The sequence below is a fragment of the Rhinolophus ferrumequinum genome, chromosome 5 (assembly GCF_004115265.2).
Source record: "Rhinolophus ferrumequinum isolate MPI-CBG mRhiFer1 chromosome 5, mRhiFer1_v1.p, whole genome shotgun sequence".
Lineage (NCBI taxonomy): Eukaryota > Metazoa > Chordata > Mammalia > Chiroptera > Rhinolophidae > Rhinolophus > Rhinolophus ferrumequinum.
The window spans coordinates 42,844,755-42,871,227 of NC_046288.1; the positions used below are offsets into that span (position 1 = coordinate 42,844,755).

Here is a 26,473-nt window from a genome sequence, read left to right on the forward strand (position 1 = left end):
AATCTTCTATCCCCAAAATTGTAAAAATGAAAAAGAAATTTGTGCTAGTGTTCCTGTCACACCTCAAATTGTAAAAGTTAGGGCCACGCTGAATGATAAGTACTTAGATAAGGTGTAAAGGCATTAAATTTGTGAGTAGAAGACATGAACAGAAAACGTGTTCCAATTGAAAGCAACATGTTACACCAGAAAGCAATGAGCCTGGACAGACACTGTAGCAGGGCATCCCCTGAAACAAATGACATTAAGCCATTTACTACAACTAAGGGATGGTTACAGATTCAGAAATAGGTTTGAACTGAAAAATATAAAAATGACCGGAGAGAGATCACAATTTACAGAAATTTTATTACAGTGTTATAATTGTTCCTTTTCATTATTACTTTTGTTAATATCTTACTGTGCCTAATTTATAAATTAAACTTTACCATACGTATGCATGTATAGGAAAAAACATAGTATATATAGGGTTTGGTACTATCCGTGGTTTCAGGCATCCACTGGGGGTCCAGGAATGTATCCTACACATATAAGGGGGGCGGGGCACTACTGTTCCTGTGTGACATTAGATTCATTACTAAATTCTGTTTCCTTATTTGTGAATGGTAATATTAACTATCTCATAGTGTTGTGGTGAGAATTAAATGAGTTGACAATTGTAAACTACTTAAAACAGAGTGAGTGGCTGACACATACTAAGTGCTATTAAAGTATTTGTTAAATAAACAAAATAACTCCAATTTACTCCAAAGTAAACTGCCTTAATTTGGTTTAGTGAGTGCACAGAGGTTTTAGTGAAATGCCTTTTTATATGCGGTCATTTCAAATTTATGACTGTTAGAATAAGTGCTGCTGCCCAAAATGTATTAATTTCAATCATTGTTAGAATTGTTTTGGAGAACATTCTATTTATAATTAGAATTATTATTTCTTACTGATCAAAAACAATTTTATCCAATAAACAATATAATCCTTAGAGTGAAATAAATTTATTGATATTAGAAGTTTTTCATAATAATATAAATTACCTTTACATGGTTTTTCATAGAGAAAATCCTAAAGATTCTAACAAAAAGAACTTTTAGATACAATAAACAAATACAGTAAAGTTTCAGGAAACAAAATCAATGTATAAAAATCCATTGTGTTCCTGTATACCAACAACGAAATTATAGAGAAATGGAAAAAACAATTCCACTTGCAACTGCAACAAAAAGAATAAAATAACTAGGAATAAACTTAACAAAAGATGTAAAGGACTTATATATAGAAACTACAATACACTATTAAAAGAAATTTAAGAAGACACAAAGAAATGGAAAGATATTCTTTGTTCATGGATTGGAGGACTCAACATAATTAAAATGGCCATATTACCCAAAGCTATATGCAGATTTAATGCATTCCCATCAAATTCTCAATGACATTTTTTAAAGAAATAGAATAAAGAAAATCATCAAATTTATGGAACCACAAAAGATCCTTAGCAGCCAACCTGAGAAAAAAAAATAAAGCCAGAGATATCACATTCTCTGTCTTCAAATTGAAAATAATCAAAACAGCACAGTATTGGCAGAAAAACAGACATACAGGTCAATGGAACAGAACTGAAAGCCCAGAAATAAATCCACAGATATGGGCAAATAATTTTTGACAAAAGAGCCAAAAACATACAATGGAGAAAAGAAATCCTCTTCAATAAATGATGCTGGGAAAATTGAGAAACCACATGCAAAATAAATAAACTAGACTGTATGGTGTATTTGTCACATACACCAAAGTTAACTCAAAATGGATCAAAGACCCATATATAAGACCTGAAACAATATTTGCATAGAAGAAAATATAGGTACTAAACTTATGGACCTTGGTCTTGGAAAAGATTTTATGAATTTGACCCAAAGGCAAGGGAACTAAAAACAAAAATAAATGAATGGGACTATATCAAACTAAAAAGCTTCTGCACAGCATAAGAAACCATCAACAGAATGAAAAGGCAACCAACCCAATGGGAGAAGGTATTTGCAAACAACATCTCCAATAAGAGCCTAATATTCAAACTATATATAAAGAATTCATACAACTCAACAGCAAAAAAAAAAACCAACCAATAAACAATATAATTAAATAATGGGCAAAAGACCTACATAGACATTTCTCCCAAGAAGACATATAAATGGCCAACAGGCATATGAAAAGATCTCAACCCCACTACCTATATATAAAGGAAATGCAAATCAAAACCACAATGAGCTACCAGCTCACACCTGCTGGAATGGCTACTATTAACAAGACAAGAAATAAAAAGTGTTGGAAAGGTTGTAGGGACAAAGGAGCACGCATACACTGCTGGTGGGAATGTAAAGTTGAACAGCCACTATGGAAAACAGTATGGAGGTTCCTCAAAAAATTAAGAATATAATTACCATATGATCCAGCAATCCCCCTTCTGGGTATCTACCCCCAAAATTTGAAAACATTTATTTATAAAGATATATATACCCCCAGGTTCACTGCAGTATTATTCACAGTGACCAAGACATGGAAACAATCTGAATCCTTCGATGGATGTCTGGATAATGAAGATGTGGTACATATATACAATGGAATACTAGTCAGCCATAGATGAAATATTGCCATTTGCAACAAATAGATGGATCTTAAGAATATCATGCTAAGCAAAATAAGTAAGATAAAAACAAGTACATATGATTTCACTCATCTGTGGGATATAAAATAGAAAGCAACAAGTGAACAAACAAAACAAACAAACACCTCATTGACACAGACAACTGTATGGTGGTTACCAGAGGGGAAGAGGGTGGTAGGGGAAGTAAAAGGGAGTAAAAAGGGTCAAATTCATAGTGACGGAAGGAGACTTGACTTTGGGTGGTGAGCACAAGATGCAATATACAAATGATGTATTATAGAATTGTACACTTAAAACTTCTATAATGGTATGAACCAATGTCACCTCAATAAATTTAATAAAATTTTTAAAAATTACTTTTAAAAAAGAAATCATATTCAAATAATTTGATAAAACATAAGACATACAGTTAGTTACTTACAATGGCATTATTTTCCACTGCATTATGATCTTGACTAGCCAAGTCAAGATTTACTTGACCAGCACTAAGAAAGGGAAATAATTAAGTTTGGAGTGATTAAAAACTAAATGAAGACTACCCACTTCTCATAGCTTTACATTATAAAGATAAATATGAATTAGAAAATGTAATCCTATTTTTTCTTTTCTGACTAACCCAAAGTGAGTCTGGATATTTTCATGAGTGTGTAGTCTCTATTTAAAATTGTTTTAACTACCACCATTTAAAGGTACAAGCAACAGCATATGAAAAGATCTCAACCCCACTAGCTTGATACAACAGCCTTGATAATGGGCTGCTGGGCTGACCCTGAAATGAAACCTAAAACCCAAAGGCAGGCAATGTGTGAAGAAACCAGGTTAAACAAAATGAATATTTAAAATTGTTATGAATTTATGACAATAACATGTTTGAAAAACTAAGCAGCACTTTCATCATTTACTTCCAATTTTTGAAATCCAATAAATAATCTTCCAAGGAAATAAAGTCAACAAATAATGGAAAGAGACACAGATCTACTAAGAGAATCTCAAACTTATTAACAAATAACATTAAATCCTTTATGGCATGAATGGAAGAATCACTAAATATGTTCTCAAGAAGCAAAACTAATTGAGGGAAAAAAGTTTTTTTTGTTTTTTTTAAATTTTTTATTAAAAACATAGATAACACACATTATATTAGTTTCAGGTATATACCATAGTTATTCAACATATATCCACATATACCTAAAGATCACCATGATAAGTTGAGCAACCATTTGACATTATGTACCACACTATCACAATATTAGTGATATATTCCCTATGCTGTACATTACATCCCCATGATTTATTTGTGGTGTACATAGAAATGTGGACCTTCTATTCCCCTTCACCTTTTTCTCTCCTTTTTTAATTTTTCAATTACAGTTGACATTCACTATTATTTTATATTAATTTCAGGTGTACAGCATACTGTTTAGACATTTATGTAATTTAAGAAGTGATCCCCTGACTAATCTGGTACCCACCTGACACTGTACATAGTTATTACAATATTATTGACTATATTTCTTATGATGTAACCTACTACTCCCCATGACTACTTTGCAACAAGCAATTTGTACTTAATCCCTTCTCAACCTCCCTCTCAACCCCCTCGCATCTGGCAAGCATCAAAATGTTCTCTGTATCTATGAATTTGATTCTGTTTTTTTTTTGTTTGTTTGTTTATTTTGTTCTATAGATTCCACATATAGGCAAAATCACATTCCATCTGTCTTTCACTGTCTGACATACTTTACTCAGTACAATACCCTCCAGGTCCATCCATGCCGCCACAGATGGCAAGAATCCATTCCCTTCCACGGCCAAGCAATATTCCATTGTATATATGTATCACCTCCTTTTTATCCATTCTTCCATTGATGGACACCCAGGCTGCCTTCACACCTTGGCCGTTGTAAACAATACTGCAATGAACGTATGGATAAACATGTCCCCTCAAAGTAGCATTTGGAGTTTCTTCAGGTAAATACCCAGATGTGGGATTACTGGGTCCTTTTTTGGCAGTGGTTATATAGCTTTTGTTTTAAAGTCTATTTTGTTTGGTATATGTATTGCTACCCCATTTTTTTTTTTTTCATTTCCAGATTAATGAAATATTTTTCCATTTCTTTACTTTCAGTCTCTGTGTCTCTTTTAATCTGAAGTGTCTCTGGTAGGCAGCATATGTAAGGATTTTGTTCTTATCCATTCAACCACCCTAGGTCTTTTGATTGGAGCATTTAATCCATTTACATTGAAAGTAATTGTTGATAGATATGTAGTTATTGCCATTTTATTATTCATATTTTCATATTTTTTATCTTTTTTTTTTTTCATCTTGAAGAAGTCCCTCTAACTTTCCGTGCAATACTGGCTTGGTGGTGATGAACTCCTTTAGCTTTTTCTTGCCTGGGAAGCTCTTTATCTGTCCTTCAATTTTACATGATAGCCTTACTGGATAGAGTACCTTTGGTTGTACATCTTTGCTTTTCATCACTTTGAATATTTCATGCCAATTCCTCTGGACTGCAAAGTTTCTGTTGTGGAATTAGCTGACAATCTTATGGGAGCTCCTTTGTAAGTCACTAGTTGCCTTTCTTTTGCTTCTTTTAGGATTCTTTGTCTTTAAACTTTGCCATTTTAATTACAATGTTGCTTGGTGTGGGCCTTAGTATGTCTATTTCCTTTGCCAGGTTAGGAAAAGTTTTCAGTCATTATTTTTTCAAACAGGTTCTCAGTCCCTTGCTTATTCTCTTCTCTTTCTGGTATCCCTGTGATGTGAATGTTATTAATGCTTGATATTGTCCCCGAGGTCTCTTATTTAAACTATCCTCATTTTTTAAAATTCTATTTTCTTTTTGCTATTCTGAGTGGGCATTTTCTGCTACCTTGTCTTCCAAATTGCTGATCCAATCCTCTGTTTCATCTAGACTGCTGGTGATTCTTTCTAGTGAATTTTTCATTTCAGTTATTGTATTCTTCAGTTCTGACTGGTTCTTTTTTATGGTTTCTATGTTATTTTTAGGCTTGCTATCTCTTTGTTGAAGTTCTCACTAAGTTCTTTGAGCATCCTTATAACCAGTGTTTCAAACCCTGTCTCTGGTAGGTTGTTTGTCTCCATATCATTTAGTTCTGTTTCTGGAGTTTTCTCCTGTTCTTCCATTTGGGATGTATTTCTTGGTTTCCTCATTTTGGCTGCCTCTCTGAGTTTGTTTCTGTGTATTAGGTAGATCTGCTATGTCTCCCAGTCTTGTCCAGGTGGCTTTACGTAGTAGGTGCCCTATAGTGCCCAGTGGCACAGTCTCCCTGGTCACCTGTCTTGGGTGCTGCAGGAGTGTCCCTACTGTTATAGTTGAACCTTGATTGCCATTGGCACACCAGTGGGTAGGACTAACTTTTAGCCTGACCTTTAGAAGGTGGGATTTGGCCACATCCACTGCTTATGTGCTGCTGTGTGGGAGTTTTTCCCACTGAGTGGGATTTGCCCCAGTGGGCTTTGGTGCCTGTTGAGACTGCCTTTTGTGTGTGCCACTTGTGGGACTAATGGGGTGGTGCTCTGCTGTGGTCTGAAGCCAACCTCCAAGTATGTTGGTTCTGGGGCCTTTTGGGAGGGGCTCTGATGCAGGCCCAGGTCACTCATGGCCTGTGACTAACCAGGGGCTACAAAGCAATCCACAGTTGTTCACTGCCGGTGTTAAACAGAGATGCATGGGGTAGTCCATGTTGTGAACCAAGGATGGCTGCCACCAGTATGAGGCCTGGAGTAACTCCACAAAAAGCAGGACACCCAGAGGCCTGCTGCCACCTGCCAGCTCTCATAAGGTTCAGCCACTGATAAAGCCTTGTGTAGTACATGAACTGGGTGAGGCAGGGTCTCAGGGAGTCACCAGAGTGGGATGAGCTGTGGTCACCAGGTTAATGTAGGTTCTTGTTTGGTGCCAGTGCTGAGTCTGGAGCTACTCAGTAAAAGTATCAGAGGCCAGTCACTGCTCATTTGGGGCCTGAAGACCCCTAATCGTTGTCCAAGATAGAATGCAATGGGTAGCTCCTCTCTGAGAAAGTGCCACCATTGTTGGGTGAGTTGGGTGAAGTGGGGTCACAGGGAGTCACCAGGGTGGAGTGAGTGAAGCTCACCAGACCAATTGAGATTTAGACATGGGCATGGATGGAGGGCTGAACACAGGAAAGATGGCACCCACTTGCCAGCTGCACGGGGGGGGAGGAACCCCACACAGGGAAAATGGTGACTGTCTCTCTGGTCCTTGCCCCACAGCCACACAACTTAGGTTCTCCCCATTTGTCTCTGATGCCCTCCGAGTCACTGTACCTCCACCAGAGTCCAGGGTGAGTGCCTGTGAGCAAGTCTGTGCAAGACCCTTTAAGAGGATTCCTGGGTTTCCTACAGCTTTCTGTCCCACCTGGACAGTTGAAATCCCCACTGGTTTTCATAGCCAGAGTTATGAGCTCTCCTCTTCCTGGCACCAATTCTCCAGGCTAGAGCCTGGGGTGAAACGAGGGTCCCTCACTCCTCCAGTTGGAACCTCCATGGTCAAGATACCCCTCCAGATGAGTCTCAACTGCCACACGGAGGTTTGGCTGTGGCCCGTTCTGCATCTCTGCCCCTCCTACCAGTCTTGACGTGGCTTCTGCTTTATATCCTTAGTTATAGGACTTCTGTTCAGCTAGACTTCAGATGGTTCTCCAGGTTGATTGTTCTATAATTTAATTGTAATTATGGGAGTTGTAATTATGCGTTCATGGGAGGAGGCAAGCACAGCGTTTTTCTACTCCGCCACCTTGGATCCTCCTTTTCAAGGAAAAAATGTCTTATATCTATCTCCTCCTACCCCAAAGTATTTCCATTTTCTCTGATGGAAGGTGGATTCACTGATCCACTCACTGGGTGAGTATGTGAGTGTCTTCTACTTCAGTGGTCTTGACAGCAGCATACCACATTTGAACCTTAAATAATTATAATTTACCTCCTGAATTTTTGTTTAAATATATTGACAGTGCAGTAAACACCTTAATTCATCAGCACATTTCTCCTCTCCACTTTTCATACTGATTAATTATGTACTAACATACTGAGAACCTGCAATTTGCACTGCAATTCCAGGAATATATCGTAAATATCACCATTATTGCCAGTGTACAGCAATTTGGTAGACAAGATTTTCTACATAAGAGAATAATCATTGCTCAACTCCTTTAGAGGAGGTTTGTAGAAGAATGCCCAGCAAAGCACTGAGGCAGGGAGTCTGGGTGCAAATGTGCTAATAAGAAGATGCCTTTGCACGCTTGCAAGAAACAAAGTTAATAATAATTACTTTATTATTATTTACATTATTTTCATTTGTTGATACCTAAATATAATACATATTGTCTTATTCATTCATGTTCTTGCATTTATATTGGTAATTACAATGACTCCTTCAAGTTTTCACATCACAAAATAGAATTAGCAATGCTTCTATTTTTGTACACATTGATTCATAATGCATACTTATTGCACACTATGTAGTATTTATCACATGCTTTGCAGGTGTCTGATATTCTCTAACACTAAAGATATATTACTGAACAAAACAAACTTCATACTTTAATGAAACATATTCTATGAAGAGGAGACAGAGAGTAATCAAATAAATTATGAGGTCTGACAATAAAGTTTGCAAACTCATCCTAGAAAAAGTGCTATGTACCTCATTGCTGAATATTACTATGGTCACCTTTTAAGTACTCCCCTTGGGAAGCTATGCATTGACATCAGTGCCTAGACCACCCTTTCAAAGCAATTTTGGAACTCTTTTTCTGGAATGGCCATCAGAGCTGTCGTCATATTACCCTTGATGTCCTGAATGTCACCAAAATGTCATCCTTTCAATATTTCCTTTATCTTCAGGTAAAGAAAGAAGTCATTGGGGGCCAGATCAGGTGAGTAAGGAGGGTGTTCCAATACAGTTATTTGTTTCCTGGCTAAAAACTCCCTCACAGCCAGTGCCCTGTGAGCTGGTGCATTGTTGTGATGTAAGAGCCATGAATTGTTGGTGAAAAGTTCAGGTCATCTAACTTTTTCATGCAGTCTTTTCAGCACTTCCAAGTAGTAAACTTGGTTAACTGTTTGTCCAGTTGATATAAATTCATAATGAATAATCCTTCTAATATCAAAAACGGTTAACAACATCGTTGCAACAAGTTTGTGAACTGAATCGTCAGACCATATATGTATACATATATATATATATATATATATATATATATATATATATATATATGAAGTGGTAACATATGTGCTATGAAGAAATATAAAGCAGGATAAGGGGTAACAAAGCAGAGTGATGCAGGGGTGGGTGATGCTATCTCATTCAACATGGTCAGGGAAGGCCTCTCTGATATGGTGACAACTGGCAGAAGCTAAAGGAAAGAGAAATGCATTCTAAGCAGTGGGAACAGCAAGTACTTGTCTCCTGAGGGAGTCTCGGGGCTGGGGACAAGTGGTGGTAGGTGGAAGAATGGCAGGAAATGGAAATCAGGGGACAGGGTGGAAGAGGACCAGGGCAGATAATTACAGTCTTATTATAAACCGTGGTCTTATTTTAATTAATTAATGTATGTATGCATGTATGTATGTATTTCTGAGCGAGAGTTTTCAGCTGTTGGGATATCTGACTTAAAAGGACCACTCTGGCTGCTGTGCTGAATCTAGACTGTAAGAGACACAACTGAAAGCAAGGACAGTAGTAAGGGGACTACTGAGACAATCCCCAAAAGGCTGAACCAAAAGGCTGGTTGGCCCTGGACTGGGTTGATAGTGGTGAGAGGGTAAGACATGGGCAGATTCTGGATATAGTCTGAATGAGCCTTGTGTGTTTTACATATGAAAGTTGTTTTATATATGAAAAACATATATATGAAATACTCATTCAAGAAATATTTATTGAGTGACTAGTAGTCTATGCCAGGCACAATTCTGGGCGTTGGGGATACATCAGTGAACAAAACAAATAGAAATCCCTGACTTCACGGAGCTTAGGTCTAGTAGGTGAGACATTAGACAATAAATACAGACATTAGTCAATAAATACTGGAGGGAACTTGGCGTACTAGCCAGGGTGAGGGGTGATAATTCAATTATAAATAAGATTGTCAATGTACCTGATGTTTAAAGTAAAAAATCCACACACTGGCAAATGTAAGCTCAGAATTAGAGGCTGAGTTTTCAACATCTTTTAAATCCCTTCAATGCCTTCCTTGCGTATAAAAAATGATTAAGAAATAGGTTTAATAGGTTGATGTACACTTAGGACACACACTTAAGACACACTTTTAAGACACAACTAGTAAGACAAAATAGTACAGGAATAAAGAGACATTTATATCTCAAATATATCTTAAAGAAATGTGGAATGATTTAGTCCATTTAAAGAATTAGCTGGGTCCCAGCGTTGAGTAGGAATCGAGTTACAGAGTGTTATTTAAATGCTAAAAAAGGCTTATTCGGTGATGGGAAGGTAAGGATACTAAGCAATGAAATTCTATGGAAGGAAAGGGCCTCAGAAATGAAAGCGAAATGCATCCTTGCAGATACTTAAAATATTTTAACTGTTTTAAACTTGCAATTACTTCTATAATTAAATTGTAATAAAAATTAGAATAATACCGTGTTTCCTCAAAAATAAGACCGGGTCTTATATTAAGGTTTGCTCCAAAAGACGCATTAGGGCTTATGCTCAGGGGATGTCATCCTGAAAAATCATGCTAGGGCTTATTTTCCGGTTAGGTCTTATTTTTGGGGAAACACGGTAGGTTATAAATCATGAGTCTGAAATGTTTAAGAAAAACTTTGCTGATGGAATAATGGCTAATAATTGAAATAGTCATTACCTTCCTTAATATCAATTTTTTCCTAGGACAAGAACTAGCTTTTTCCATTAGGGAAAAGTGCCACTTCACATGATTCAAGTTTTCTTGAAAGATTTCATTCGCTGTTGGCAAAATTTGACCCATTTCTCAAGTGAAGGCACAAACATATAACTAGCATAGTATATACAATGTACAGAGAAAATTACTCAGCACTTAAAGAAGACTGACTGTACCATAAAAACTTTTTTTCCGGAGTAAGTAGCAAACATTGAGCCACATGACAAGTATTTACTCTTGTTAAAAAAAAAAAAATTATGGTCATAATCAGCAATGCTGAACCTTTATCATGCAGTGGCACCTAACTCCAATCTGGACATTTATCTCAGTGTTTGTCATATGCTTTGACTTTTCAATGGCTGAAGTTATACTGTACTTATAATCTTCGCCGCAAGGAAAAATAAAGTAAAACTGGTGAAATGCTAACCTCTATCATGATATATTTCAGAGCCATGAGAAGGTCAGCCATGAAAGGAAGCAAAATATTCAGCCTCATGGAGCCAGATTCATTGAAGTAGCTTTTTATTTCCTCATTAGGCCTCACAAAAGGATTTATGAAAACTTGCTAATCTATTAGATAGAACAATGAGCCATTGCTGACTTTGGAGATGAAGAGAGGTCACACACCTGAGAATGTGGACAGCCTCTAGAAGCTGAGAAGCAGGCAGCAAGGAAACATAGGCCTACAACCACGTGGAGCTAAAAACGGCCAACAATCTGCATGAGCCTCCTGGAAGCAGCTGTCAGGTAAGAACCCATGGTGACACACACCCCGATTTGGGTCTTGTGAGACCTGGATTAGAGAAACTCGCTGAGCCTCCACACTTCTCACAGAACAGTAAGATAATAATTTTGTGCTGTTTTAAGCCACTAAATTTGGGGTAATCTGTCAAAGCAGCAATAGGAATCTAATACATTCCCAGTTAGAGATGATTCAACTGAAACAGAGATGAATTAACATGTCCATGTTCACACAGCTGTCACGTAGCTGAACTGAAGTTCAAATGGGCAGTCTGACCTCAGAGCACATAATTTGACCAGTGCACTCTAACAGTTAGCTGTTGTTATTATCACTATTACAGAACACCTAGCACACTGCTCATACATGTGAATATTTAAGAAAGGTTTCCTGAATCAATACATAAACACACAAAATTGATGAGCAGTAGGAATCTTAATTCATTTATGATAAATTACAGCTTCTTAGGTCCTAGGGTGTATGTGGGGAACAACATTTTCATAAAAGCCTACAAGAATGTCTGGGCACAAAATGTTTCATAAAATATATGAGACTATACAAAACATGAATTATATTTCTTTCTACATATGCATTCACAGCATGGGAAAAATAATCATGAAATGCCAGCACATTGGATTAGACTGGATTTTACCGCTGCATTTTATTCCATTTTATTCCTGGAGCAGGATCACTTCTTTAAAGTGATGAGAAGCTTATATACACAATTATGTCTTATAATGAATTGGATTGGTGTTTTTCCATGAAAAAGGAGAGGCTATATTTTTACAGCTCTCTCCTAACCCTTGCCCATGACAAAGCTCTCAAAGGACTCACACAAATTTCTCAAAGGGCAAGATGATAAAGTGACTAATACAAATTAATTGCAGTCTATTTTCAGACATTACTAATAAAACTACAAATCCTACTATTCTGATTAGATTCTGAAAGATGTAGAGGTATGTTTATTGCCAAATTAGTCAATATCTACAATGAACCTCTGCTCCCAGAATGAACCCACATGTTGAACCATGTGACAAGTATTTGCTTGAGGGAAGGGCTGCAGGCAGAACAGAAAATTAGGTGCCACTTCCCATTTCAGTCCTATAACAACTCTTGATGGTACCTAAATTGTAGGTCAACAAATCTGTTTTGGGGGCACTTAGACCGCTGGATGCTTGTCCGTGGGAATAGGTGGCATAGATAAACATATAAGAAACACGTAAAATAGTCTATCTGAATTTCAAAACTGGGAGATCTAGGCTAGATGTTAGACAGGCATTTAACAGCTGAAGAACCTGTTTATATGGGAATGTTAGTACATAGGAGAACGAGAAAAACAATCATAGCACTAGGAAGGGGAGCCTCTGACAATCTACTAATCTTGAACAATATTGGCAATATCCCAGCTAAGTGAAACTTGGCTTTCCCCATGAATTTAGGGCCACATTAAGTGGGAAAAGAACAGTGCGTAGTTACATTAAATAAGTAGTTAATAGGCAAACCATATTACGCTACCTCTGCCCCCCTGCCCGCCCACCCAGACACACTATTGATTCAGTGGACACTGCTGTTCAAGTGGACTGACTTGGTGTCCTATGAGTCAAATCATCAAGCCCTGAGTTAAGCCCAGAGTTATGTAAGTCTATTTTGGACGTTTCCTCCTTTTCTCTGAAGTCTTCAAATTTATTTATGGATTCAGTGTAGAAATTGATTATGTCCAAAGGTTCAGTAAACCAGGTGTTAGAATACAGCTTAACAGAGTTAGGGCAGAGCTGCAGGTGGCTAGCAAGCTAACCATTCGACATCCCTTCAAATTGATATTCTATAAACAAATTTTCAATATTTATGTTATGTGAGTTGAGTTTCTATTAATACAAGTTAGACACTTTAAAAAAATAATAATTCATTTATTGACTGTTCTCTCTTTTCCAGCTAAATCCAAATAAGATGCCCCTCAAATAAAAGCATTAGTGAAAAATGCAAAATTCACTGAGGATTTCACTCAGTTCACAACAATTCATTCTAAAAATCCCCGACAGACACTATCTTCTTGGCCTTGGAGAGCTGGGTCTCCTCTATTTTTCCTCAAGCCCAAAATCTTCCTATTAAAAAATTTTATTTGTCTATACTATGAAGATGACTAAAGTAAAAACAACAATAACAGGTGTTATTGAGGATGTAATTAAAACTTTCATTCCTTGCTGGTGGAAATGTAAAACAGCAGAAATACTTTGGAAAATTGTTCCTTAAAATGGTAAACATAAAGTCACCATTTGACCCAGCAATTCCACTCCAAGGTAGATATCCAAGAGAAATGAAAGCATATGTCCATATAAGAATCTGTACATAATTGTTCATAACAGCTTATTCAGAATAGCCAAAAGGTGAAAACAACCCAAAGTCTATCAATAAATGAATGGATAAAGAAAGTGTGGTACAGTCATACATTGGAATGTTAATTGGCTATTAAAAGGAAGTACTGATATATGTTCCAACACAGATGAACCTTGTAACTCACTTACGTGAAAGAAGCCAGTCACAGAAGACCACATGCTGTGTGATTCCATTTATTTGGAATGTCCGTAAGGGGCACATCTTTACAGACAGAAAGAAGATTAGTGTTTACCTGGGGCTGGAGAAGCTGAGGGGGCAGCAAAGAATGGGCAGTATCTGCTAATAGGCTTCCAGGTTCGTTCTGAAGTGATAAAAATGTTCTAAAACCAGATAGCAGTGATGGTTGCACTCTGTGAATATACTAAAAAACATTGAATTGTACACTTTAAAAGGGTCAATTTTATGGTGTGTAAATTATATCTCAATAAAACTGTTATAAGGAAGGAAATTCTGTGGACTTTAAAATCAAGTATGAGGAAAACTTGAAAAGTTCATCTACTTTTCCTAATACTTCAGTAAAATGATAAAAGAATTTTTAAGTTATAAGCAGTCAAGAATAAAGAGAACTGAAAAAAAGACAGTAGATGCAAGATTTCAACAAATTTACACACATACACACACACACACACACACACACTCTCTCTCTCTCTCTCTCTCTCACACATACTTCAAGACCAGTTGCTCTAACGTAAAATAATTTTGCTTAGTCATGGCTTCTCTTTCCAAGTTTGCATAAACCCACTCCCAACTTAATACTCTCACAGTGTCAAAGGCCATTATTAGAAAAATAAAGATTTGTGTACGTACTCAGAAAAGACCATCTAGTTATCAGGATCTATAATCTTAGAAATCATGGGGTATTCTAAGCACAAATAAGGCTTTTCCTGTCATGTGGATCTGATGGAAGCAGAACCGACTGTAATGTCATCGAAATTCATTCCAGTGGAGGTTTCACACATCTGAATGACTGGCACTTTGGAAGATATGCAGATGGCAACCTTTCAATCCCGCTCTGCATTTAGTTCTTTACCCAGCAGAAAAGAATAGTTTATACATTTGACACTGCTTATAGAACACCTAAAAGGCACATATTGAAAATGAAAAGGGCTTAAACTTGGAGTTTAATATAAGGATTCTGCATTTCATAGACACAGACATTTATGAGGGTTGAATGATTTCTAAAGAAAAGGAACTTCTCAATAAGAAGGAATTAACCTAGGGAAGGAAATATGTCATATGCATCCTACAGAGCTCATATTATCTAAGAGGTGATGACTTAATAACTAGTATTACAACTAACCAACATTTGCAAGGCAAAAACCACTCAGCTAACCTCAAACAATGCAAGTGGCATTCTGATATGTAATATGGACAAAAGACAGGCTTAACTCAAACTTCCCTAGAGAATTTCTCACGTAATGAAGAAAAACAGAACTCAAGGCTTAAATACAAGTAGGTTTATTAAATTAGATTTCTTCATAATTAGGCATTGCACTGATAAAAATGGCCCTTTTCGGGTGGTTTTCTTTAGAAAAACAGGTGCTTTCTACATTATCAATTGCTCTGAAGTTAAAATTCACAGGCACTTTACTTGCACATATTGCTTGCCCAGCTGCTATTAAAATCAAGTACAGGGGGGAGGCAAAGGCAAATGGATTTAAAGAGATTAACTGATCACATATTCTTCCCAAGACTCCACTATCATGACAGTAGAACAATGTTTAAAAAGTACAAGCACCCAAGGGCAAAAAAGAACAGCAGAAAAGACAGAAGTAGATGAGATTTCAAAGACATTTGGAAGTGAATGCAAGTGGCTGAAAATAGACAGATTCTGGAAAAAAGCCTGTCCGTTTCCAGGAAACTTGCCCCCAGCCCACACACCCAGGCAAGTGTGCTCTGAAGCAGCAGTGGACTCAGTCTCTAAATAACAATGGATTCCTGGACACCCCAGAGAGGGAAGGGCAAGATGGAGGAACACAGTTGGAAATGTGAGGATTAGTGAAAATCTGCTAAGAAATAATGGGCTCATGAGCACACTTCCCACTTCTGTGCTCCTGAGGAACTTGATGGTTGAAGAGAAAAATATATCCACATATTGACATTTTGAATCTCCAAATGAAATATGCTAGATTTCTCTCTATCTCATCTCCACTAGATTTCACTCTATCTAATCTTCCTCAAGTGCAGTACAAGCCCACTGGTCCCACATACAAAATGTTATTCTTAAATCACAACAGACAAGAATCATCATATGTTTGAATAAAGAGATATAAAAAGAAATCCCACAAACAGAAATAACAGATGGAAAAGAAGAAAACAAAACCAAAAGACCCGAAAAGCTTTGTTAGTATCCTCAGAAAGAATAGCATGCTACAGAATAAGAACAGAATGCTCTGAAGAAGAAACAGAACATGGATATTAAAAATATAAAAGCTAAAACTTAAAAAACAAATAAAGTTGATCACATTTTGTAGAAAGCAGAATTAAAAGACAGTGATAAGACGTGTAAAGCAACAATATAAGAAAGATAATACAGGATCATTTCCCAGACCAAAAAACAGTATTTTCCAGATTGAAGGAACTTAATGCCCAACACAATGAACCAAGAGACCCCAGGAAACAGCAGGTTCAGGCAGACAGGTGAGGGAAGCTCAGGATAACCTCTGTAATCGGTTCAGGTAGGAGCAGAAGAAAGAGGGCCGAAGAGGACTCTCACCAGAAATAAAGACTTGATCAATTATTTGATAATTTTGAAAACAAATAGTTAACAGTGGATTTGCTGGAGCAGTTTGAAAAAAAGTGCAGGCAGGTTTATGAAAAATTATGGGCGTGAAAACATAAGACGAATGCGAACATCAGGCAATCATTCTCACACATATACACACACCCTTACCTAGTCATAAGTCAAACATTAATTGTGAATTCAGCTAAAGTTGTAATATAACAATACGAGAAGAAATTGTTTGAGGGAAGTGGATGTAACAGAGCTAATGCCACATATTTCCTATGCAGAACCAATGAGACAATGTCTAAAAGTGAGGAAGCAAGGTAAATCATTCTAAGTATATTATTAAATGGAGGCAAATACCAAAAGAACACGTAACCAAGTGAAAACTGATTTCCTCTGGGAAAAAAACTGAGGGTTGCCAAAGGGTGTGTAGGGGTTTTCTTTATAAGCCTTTTAAGTTTATTTGATTTGTTAATAAAACCATATGCATGTGTTGCTCTGATAAAAAATATTTCTTTAAATAAAGGAAAATATGTCCAAGGCAATGAAGATGAAGAATTTTATTCAGGGTAATAAAATTATTTAGAAATGTTCAATTGAATAATAATTTTACAGAAAGATTACCAAATCCAATTATATTTATCCCCCTCCCAACACACACACTGTGCTCACTGTTGTAATCACACGCCTCTGTTTTCCAACTACCTTTGTTCATGTAATCCTTTCTTCCTAGAACAGAAACCACCTGTGGGAATTCTACCAGTTGTCCAAAGCCCAGCTCAAGTACTACCTTCCTCTTCCATAAAACCTTTCTGATCATCTGACTTAGAAATGATTCTTCCCTCTCACCCCACTTTATTCTGTGCATCCTCACTCTCTGTGTAGGTGTCCTATTTCCTTAATAAAACTGTAAGCTCACTGTTGGCACGACTAGTATCCTGATTTTCCATGGGAGAAATAGCAAAGCTAATGCCTTCATTTCAATTTAATAGTTGAAAAGCAATGTTTCAATCACTGATTGCATATTAACAAAGCGTCCTGTTCCATATATAAAGTGCAATATGTATTTGCAGGCTTAACCTTTCATTAAAATTGCATAAAATATAAAAAATAAAAATTACTGATAACTGGTAGCCAATGCAAAAATATTCCCAAATGAATTTGTGGAAGGCTTAGTTCATCTTGTGTGATTCACCAACTCAACCAACAATCAAAAGTTCAAGTAGTTTCATTTAATTTGGGCAAGAATTTTGAAATCTTAACTCCAAATAAGCCCATTTTTAAATCCTTTTTCTTCCTCCTTCCTAATCATTAGGCAGGTAAGTGCATGCATTCTTCTGTAACTTTCTCATAATATTTTTAGAGACAGGGAAGTTCAGAGACAGAAAGGGTAAAGGACCGATCTTAAACTTGAAAGTAAAAAAGTTGTGGGACTCACACTAAATGGCTTGTCTTCTTACAACCAAGAAAACAAGGGGCAGAAGTCAGGGCCAAGGATGAACCGGGACATGAGCATGGGGAAGGAAGACTGCATCTAAAATATGAATGCTGTGTCGCATCTCTAGAGATGGTGATTTAATTGGCCTAGGGTGTGAATTGATCTCTGGGATTTTTCGACCCTCCCAGATAGTTCTCTTGGGCTCCCACAGTTGAGAAGCACCGGCTTAGCATTAATTATTTATTATACGAGTGGCATTGTTCAAGGTGCTTTACATGGATAAATGGAACATCCACAGTAAGCTCAGGAAGCAGACACTACTACAATCTCCATTTCACAGTTGGGGAAATTAAGTGTGGTGACTTTAAAATGTCCAAAAAGCCTGACACTCCTCTCTTCAAAAGATGGAGCCTAATTCCCCTCCCCTTGAACACAGGGCACATTAATCCCTCACTCCTAATGAATAGAACAGGGTACAAATGATGCTATTTGACTTCTGGGGCTAAGTCATTAAAAGAAGTTTCCACGTCTCTTGAACTGCTCATTCTGGGGGGAAGTGAGCCAATGGCCATTTGGCCAGGCCTGTATGGAATGAACCAAAGGCCTCTTGCCAAGAGCCGGCACTAAATTGCCAGTCATGTAAGTCAACCACCTGGGAAGCAGATGTTCGAGCCCCAGTCAAGCCTTCAGATAATTGCAGCCCTTGCCAATTCGTGACAGTAACCTCTTAACAGACCCTGAACCAGTACTGCTTGGCTACATCACACCTGGATTTCTAACCCACAGACACTGTGAGGGAAATTAAATGTTTATTGTAGTTAAAGTCAGTAAATTTTGGAGTATTTGTTATGTAGCAATAAATAATGCATTAAAGCACAGGAAGGTTAGGTAACTAATGCAGCTAGCAAATGGCAAACAGATTTGAAACTAGTCATAATGGACCCAAAGCTGTGTTCTAGGCCACATACCGTAATTTCTTTCTTTCAAATGAAGATTATCCTGCCTATACATTATTACAGCCACTGCTGAGGTACTAATCTGAACAGTGAATAATCACTTAATACAAGGAATAAATTCTCAAAGAGAATCAATGTTAAAACACACAAAAAAGTATCTGTACAAATAAAAAAACACACCCCAGTAACATTTTTCCCCACAGCAGATCATTTATTTTAAACCAATCCCTTATTCTTAGTTGTGCTAGTCATTAAAAACAAAAACATATCAAATCTGTAGTAATATTTTCTACCCCAGAGACCACCTAATTAGCATCCACTGTAGGTTTTTTACTAATTTTTACCCATACATCTATTAAACTGTGATAAATTTTTTAAAAGCACAGTGTTATGGACTGAATTTTGTCCCTACAAAACTCTATGTTGAAGCCCTAACCGCCAGTGTGACTGCATTTGGAGAAACAGCCTTTAAGGAGGTAATTAAGGTTACATGAGGTCACAAAGGTGGGGGCTCTAATCCAATAGAACCGGTGTCCTTATAAGAAAGGAAAGAGACACCAGGAGAGCACGCACATGGAGGAAAGGCCATGCGAGGTCACAGTGGGAAGGCACCATCTGCAAGCCAAGGAAAGAGGTCTTACCAGAAACCAACCCTCCCAGCAACTTGATCATGTACTTCCAACCTCCGGAACTATGAGGAAATAAATATCTGTTGTTTAAGCCATCCAGGCTGTGGCATTATGTTACGGCAGCCTGAGCTGACAATTACACACAGTATGATGGGAAAAGCATGGGCTCTGAAGTGTGGCACGTCCCAGTTCTGCACATTCTAGCTGCGTGCTCTTTGGTAAGTAACTTACCCTCACTGAGTTTCATTTTCCTTCCCTATGAAATATTGTAGGAGTAGGTGGGATGGAGTTTAGAGGCCACTCATAAGTAAAGCATCTAGGCAAAATCTTGGCACAGAATAGGCATTTAAGTCATGATAAAAGGAATATAACATTAGCATACTGTCATGCGTTTACAGCTACAGTATTGTCCAAACATAAGTGATGCTGAGAATGCTAAGTATGAAGACTGATGAATGTACATAGACGACCATGAAATTCACAACTTCCGCCTTAACCCCCTTCTCCTTCACACTGACATTCATTTTACTCATCTAATTAAAATGAGCTCCTCATCAGGGCTCCATAACAATCTTCCCCTCTTGACTTCCGTTATTTGTATTAACCGGCCAATTGTCAAGGTGCCCAATAGGAACACTCGTCTTTCTTCAATAAAAACCACTGGATCTCTGAGACAGAAAATTTATAAAGCCCCACAAAGAAAGCATCATATCCTACCAAGCTAATAACATCTGAGCCCTTGGGCTAAGTCTCAAATTCCACTTGTAGGGAAGACGCATTGCTCAGCCCCAGAACTTTCCTAGAAAGTTGAAGACTGTTTCTTCCTTTCTGGACAAAAGATCAGGTCGGAGAGGCAAAAGGCCCCGTCCTAGGTACAGACAGCAAAGATTTGAATTACTGAAGACTAAAGAACAGTAGTTGCCGCAGGTCTTGTCAAAGTAGTTTTCAGGGAGTTCTCCCTTGTGCTAATTCAATCTTGCTTCAAAACTTCCTTCCTAATTTATTAGTTTCCATTCACAACAGTCTGACAAACACTGTCTGCCACCAAGACCCCCGCTCCTCCCCCCCCCCCCCCGAGTTCCATGGGTCTCACCAAAAGTATGGCCACCAGAGTCTGGCCACTGCCCTACGCCTCCCTGACATACTGTTTTTCACGTCACCTAAACTCAAAACCTTAGACTTATCTTTGACTCCTTTCTTACTCTCATTATCTAATTATTAGCAACCATGTTCTGTTCATGTTTTCTTTCTAATGTCTGTCTCTGGTGACCTTTCTTTAAAATTCCATTACCAATTTCTGTTTGGGATGAAGAGAAAGTTCTAAAAATGGATAGTGGTGATACCTGTACAACATTGTGAATGTACTTAATGTCACTAAACTGTACACTTAAAATGATTAAAATGGTAAATTTTACATTATGTATACTTTACCACAATTAAAACACATTTCATTACCAACTACCCAACAGATACAGGTCCTTAGGACCATGACCTAGATTTCTGCCAGTCTTCTAGATGTTTCTCCTACACCCACACATTCCCGTCCAGCCATCTGGCACAGCAATGCCAAAAATACTGCTTCCGTCATATGACTTCTTTCTTCAAAAATTTACTGTTTAGAGATAACGATTAACTTAGCCTAACATTCAAGACCCTCTACCATCTAATCTCAGCCTACTTTTTAAATTCTATCTTTTGCTAAATTCCTGTAGTTACAGACAGCTCTGTCTTACACTGACAGTGTTTTGCTCATAGTCCTTCCTCACCTAGATTTTCCTCTTCATCCAAATTAATCTTATGTACCCCAATTTTACTTTTACCACAAAGTATTCTCTGACTATCATAATCCAGATTGATTTACCTCTCCTTGTTACTACCAAATGGATATTCTTATCACTCATTTGTAACACTGTAGAACATATACCACACGCATCCTACATCCTCAGTTAAATCGCACACTCCTTGAAATCAGGATATTTAATCTGTTATTTCTTGATATCATCCTGTGTCTAGGTAGAAGGTACTAAATAAATATTGATGGACTGATCCAATTCCAAGTGAGCGAATAACAACAACCTTGTCTCGAAACTTCCTCCCTAATTTATTAGTTTCTATTCACAAAAGTCTGACGAACGCCCTCTGCCAGGGTGTTTATTCAATATTCAATTATGAAACAGAAATATTTATATTATAGAAGATTTTTTCAATAGGGAATATTTAAATAAAGGGATTTCTAGTTAATCCTCAATTAAATGATCCCATCCTAAAATCTTTTTATTGCTTGCAATTTACATCTATTCTCAAAACACACCTGAGACTATTAAAATTTAAGAGAAAAACAAAAAAAGCTTGTATTATTGGCCCAACAGAAAAGGATAAAAGATCAGCATCATGGGATATAGCCAAGCCGAGATAATTATACGGGAAACCTCAATTAAGGAAGGCGAGTTGTTGCAATGGGTGATAAGTTTAGCATGACAACAGGAAAGGATGATCACTGAAAGGTCCTTTAAAATCTCTCTCTCTTAAATACGAATTGTCAAAACCAGGCCTTTGACAGAACAAAAGGTCTTGCTGAAATCAACGTCAGATAGAATATTTTGATAAATATCTGGTATGGAGATATATTGGTTTACTAACTTAAAAATATGATCTCAGGGCTTTAGACACCAGACAAGTCTAAAATTGGTAATTTGTTATAAAAACGAAAGAATCTAAATAATGTTTTCTACACAGAAGGCCCTTGTTGATCTTGATCAAAGGATAATCACAGCATCAGGGATGCTCACAGACAGTATCCTGACCGTCCTCAGGACCAGTTTTGGTTTATTAAATGTGTGAAAAAAAATACTTGGCTGGGACTCCAGAATTCCATCCCACATAGTATGGAAGCAAGGATTTTGATCTGAAAAATGTTAAGTATATATCAATTATGAAATAGCTTGCTCAAGACACACGATATAATTTGAAAACTCGTAACAATTTAAAAAAAAGAAATCTGGCATTGAGTTGTGAAAGACTATCAAGAAAACTATTTAATCTGTAAAATAGTTATGAGGACTGAAGTATGAAACCACGGTTGTCTTTAAATAAGGAAACTGTATCAAAACAATTTTATTACATATTAATGTATAGTAGAAAAGGGGAGGTGAGAATACTATAACTGCTTGTGGTGAGTCTGTAAAGAGCCTTGCCACTTCCAGCTTTAGAGTGACCAGCTGTACTCTACTGTACCCTCTATTGTAAGAGCACCACACAAGGATAAACCAGCAAAAGCACAGTGACTATTTTCCACTTGAATTACTAAAGAGAAGAGTTTATTTTATAGAGGCTATACAGTCTGATACCTAAAGCATACTCTATCCCTCTACTTAACAACTTACATAACTAGTCAGTACTCCATTAATACCTCCTTTAAGGAACATTTCAGATCTAGCCCCAGAGGTTTTCAGGAATGAGAGAATACTACTAATAAAAGCAAAAATTAGTTTTTCTGCTCCATTCAGAATTTATCTGTGTATAATCACACACCCCTATAGACTGCTCTATAGCCAATCTTGTTTTTAGAATGATACTTGCTTGCCTTTTATGATACATATCAATTTTTTGGTCACCAAGGAAACATGTCATGAATGAGAAGATAATTTACAAAGGAGACCTAAATTATAACGAATGTTAGTATAATTTATTATTAACAAAAATAATAAAACAGTACATTCTCATTATCAAATGAAAGCTATTCTAGGAAATGTGATAAAAGCTTTGAAATTCACAAGGATTCAAAAGTATTCACAAGGATTAGTATTAATACTAATATTAATATTAGTAACTTAATATTCAGATATAATATTAGGAATAATAATTACTTTTAGTACAATACTAAATAGTTGATTACTAAATATCTTGTATTAAGCACACAATATTTAAATCTTTAGCTTTTGCAGCAATTATTTTTAAATAATTTTTCAGAAATTTATCTTAAAACTTCACATCTCTGTGATATGGATAAAATATTCCCTGTAAGAATCATTTAAAAAGGAGCAATGATCACTTCCTTGAAATGCTCATACTTGTGAACATGCAAAAGTTCAGCTTCCAGTAAACAAGCCTCAAATGTGTCACTTACTCAATGCTACCTACTGATACAGAAAGCTTAAAAGCAATGTAGACAATCAGAACACACAACTGGGTCTACATTTTTTGCTTTCGCATTTTAACACACTATTTTTCAATAGAACGCAACATACAGCATGGCCTTCTCACTTCTCCCATATTACATGTGAATAGTTATACCACTGCTTTAAAGGAATGTAGCTTTAATCCTTTATCTGGTAACAAACACTCTATAAAAATACATTTTCTCCTTTTTACTTTAACTTGGAAAAAATAAATAGTGTTCCAAAGTTAAATCATTTTTCTTAATGTATTTGGGAGGGAGAACTCAATAATGGTTATGCCTTTAACTATGACATTTAAAATGAAGCTTCTTCATTTAAAATCACTTCATACTATAATCATAAATCAATTTTACCTCACAAAATGAGTATAATTATTTTAGGACTCAATTTTGTTTACAAGAAAAAGAAAGCACACCAGTGACCTTTCAGTCTCCAAGGTCACTAACCAAATACAACTTACTTAAGATTTCCTACATAGAAATTAATGTCTTATTCTCACTCCTATGGCAGTCATTAGTCAGAAAAGAATTTCTTTGGCCCAAAAGCATCAAAACTTTTCAATATTATGTTACTGAAGTATTTCTATACCAATTATCTTAGAAATTCTACTTAATAATAGTATTCCTAGTCAGTTTAGTATTATTTTAGGGTAGAAGACAAGGGCCTAGACTAAAATAGCAAGATGGTAGTTACAGAGGAATCACAAACACTTAAAAGCTCATTTAAATATTTCTAGTTTAAATATTAAAAAGCTTAGTTTTAGCTGAAAAATAAAATTGTTTTAATTCATAAAAGGATCTACTGTACTAACCCTGGAAGAGCTGAATGAATCGAGGATGTAAAGCCGAGGTGATCACACTTTCTGGCAGCTCCCTTAGGAAGAGCTTTAATAGACTGGCTGCTGAGCAGACATCTCCATCTTTCCCAAGCTCCACCGGCACTCCACTCTCAAACTTTAAACGAAGTTGTTCCACCACCTTCATATTGCCATTCACCCTAAAGAGGCCTTCCTGGGTGAGTCCTGTAACAGTAAAGCAGACACACAGAAAATAAACAGAGGTCTCTAAGAGACACAAACTCTTTAGAATAACAACAAAAATTAAATCTTAGTATAGAATTTTCTGAATACTATAATAACCGAGCCCTGGAAGATTTTCCCATTTTTATAAAAGTGTTTTCTTGGAATAATAAAATTTCACGTCTATTACACATCAACTAAAAAGATCACATATGATTGTTATAAAAGCTGACCTCTAAAAATAAGGCTAGGACATATGAAGTGTGATCAAACAATACAGTGAATGTTTAAATAAAAAAATTTATTACAGTAAAGGACACATTGCCATTAATTCCCCTCAAAATGCTCTCTCTCGCTTAAAACACACTTTTCCCATTGTTCTTGACACTTTCTGAAGCAGTTCTGGAAGACTTCTTCCATGAGTGTCTTTGGTTGCACTGTCATGGCTGCCTTGATGGCCTGAATCATTTTAACTTTGGGGAAGAGCCAGAAGTCGCAGGGTGCCAGATCCAGTGAATAAGGTGGATGAGGACACACCATAATGTTTTTATTTGACAGAAACTGATGTACCAGAAGAGATGTGTGACACGGAGCATTGTCATGATGGAGGAGGATTTACGGCACACTTTAAAACACACCTTCTCTCAACCGTAGCTCACACCTGACTGACTACACCGAACAAGTTGAAACTTGTCACACACTGTTACTAAGGTTCGACGTACCGCTTCCCATATGGAAGAGCCCTGCCTTTCTGTTGGATGGCACTCGGCGGCAGCATTTTGTGATCATGATGGAAAGGCTCCGTGTCACACATCGCTTCTTGTATGGAAATTTCTGTCAAATAAAAACATTACATGTGTCCTCATCCACCTTATTCACCAGATCTGGCACCATGCGACTTCTGGCTCTTCCCCAAAGTCAAACTGACCATGAAAGGAAAATATTTTGAATCGAGTCAGGACATTGAGGCAGCCACGACAGTGCTACTAAAGACACTCACGAGAGAGGGCTTCCAGAACTGCTTCAGAAAGTGGCAAGAACAATGGGATAAGTGTGTTCAAGGCAAGGGGGAGTATCTTGAGAAAGATTAATGGCAATGTGTCTTTTACTGTAATAAATTATTTTTTATTTAAACATTCACTGTGTTTTGTGATCACACCTCCATATAACCATGAAACATATACCACTCTACAAAGAAATTTCATTCATATAATTGTACATAGTTCATAACAGAGACTTACCCTGGACTTCAACAGAAGTTTAGCATTTTTAGAACAACTATTTAAAAAAATAACATGTATGTAAGAAACTTATGAACTACACATGATTACCTTTGTAATAATTACTAAGTAATATATCTTTAGTAATCACTAAATTCAAAGTATAAGATTCTGTGAGACTATAAAGTAGTATTAGGTTGGTGCAAAAGTAATTGTGGTTTTTACAATTATTTTCAACCTTTTAAACCGCAATTATTTTTGCACCAACCTAATATAAGACAAGATCCTTGCCTTCAGCCAGTTGATGGGGATATTAATGTTGTCTGGGTCAGCAGAGAAGACTTCATGGAGGATCTCTGGCTCCTTTGCCTAATTTTTGGCTAAAGCATAGGCAAGATGTAAGGACTGAGGCTGATGTACTGTGAAACAAATGCAGTTTAAGCTTCGGGGCTCCTCTTTTGTTTGGGCCTTTTTCGGTGCTCTGTCTCTAATTCAGTATTCTTAATGTTGTATTCTTTTCTTAAAGAGGGTCCCAAAGGATTAAGCATCAGGAACCACAAAACCTTCGTCTATCCCTGACAGAGAGGAACAAATAAATGAATTGAGAAGCAG

General features: G+C 36.9%; 1 protein-coding gene across 7 annotated transcripts in view; it reads right to left on the reverse strand.

The window, feature by feature from the left end:
- The window catches only part of FAM13A (family with sequence similarity 13 member A), a 311,779-nt gene that overhangs the window by 247,725 nt on the left and 37,581 nt on the right, over positions 1-26,473 (reverse strand). For all 7 annotated transcript variants that reach the window (XR_004422991.1, XM_033105659.1, XM_033105662.1 and 4 more), the window contains exon 3: positions 24,435-24,644. Coding sequence is in view for 6 of the 7 variants with exons in the window: in XM_033105659.1 (XP_032961550.1) it covers positions 24,435-24,644 (210 nt within the window). In the remaining variant the exon portion in view is untranslated. The remainder of the gene's footprint in view (positions 1-24,434; positions 24,645-26,473) is intronic.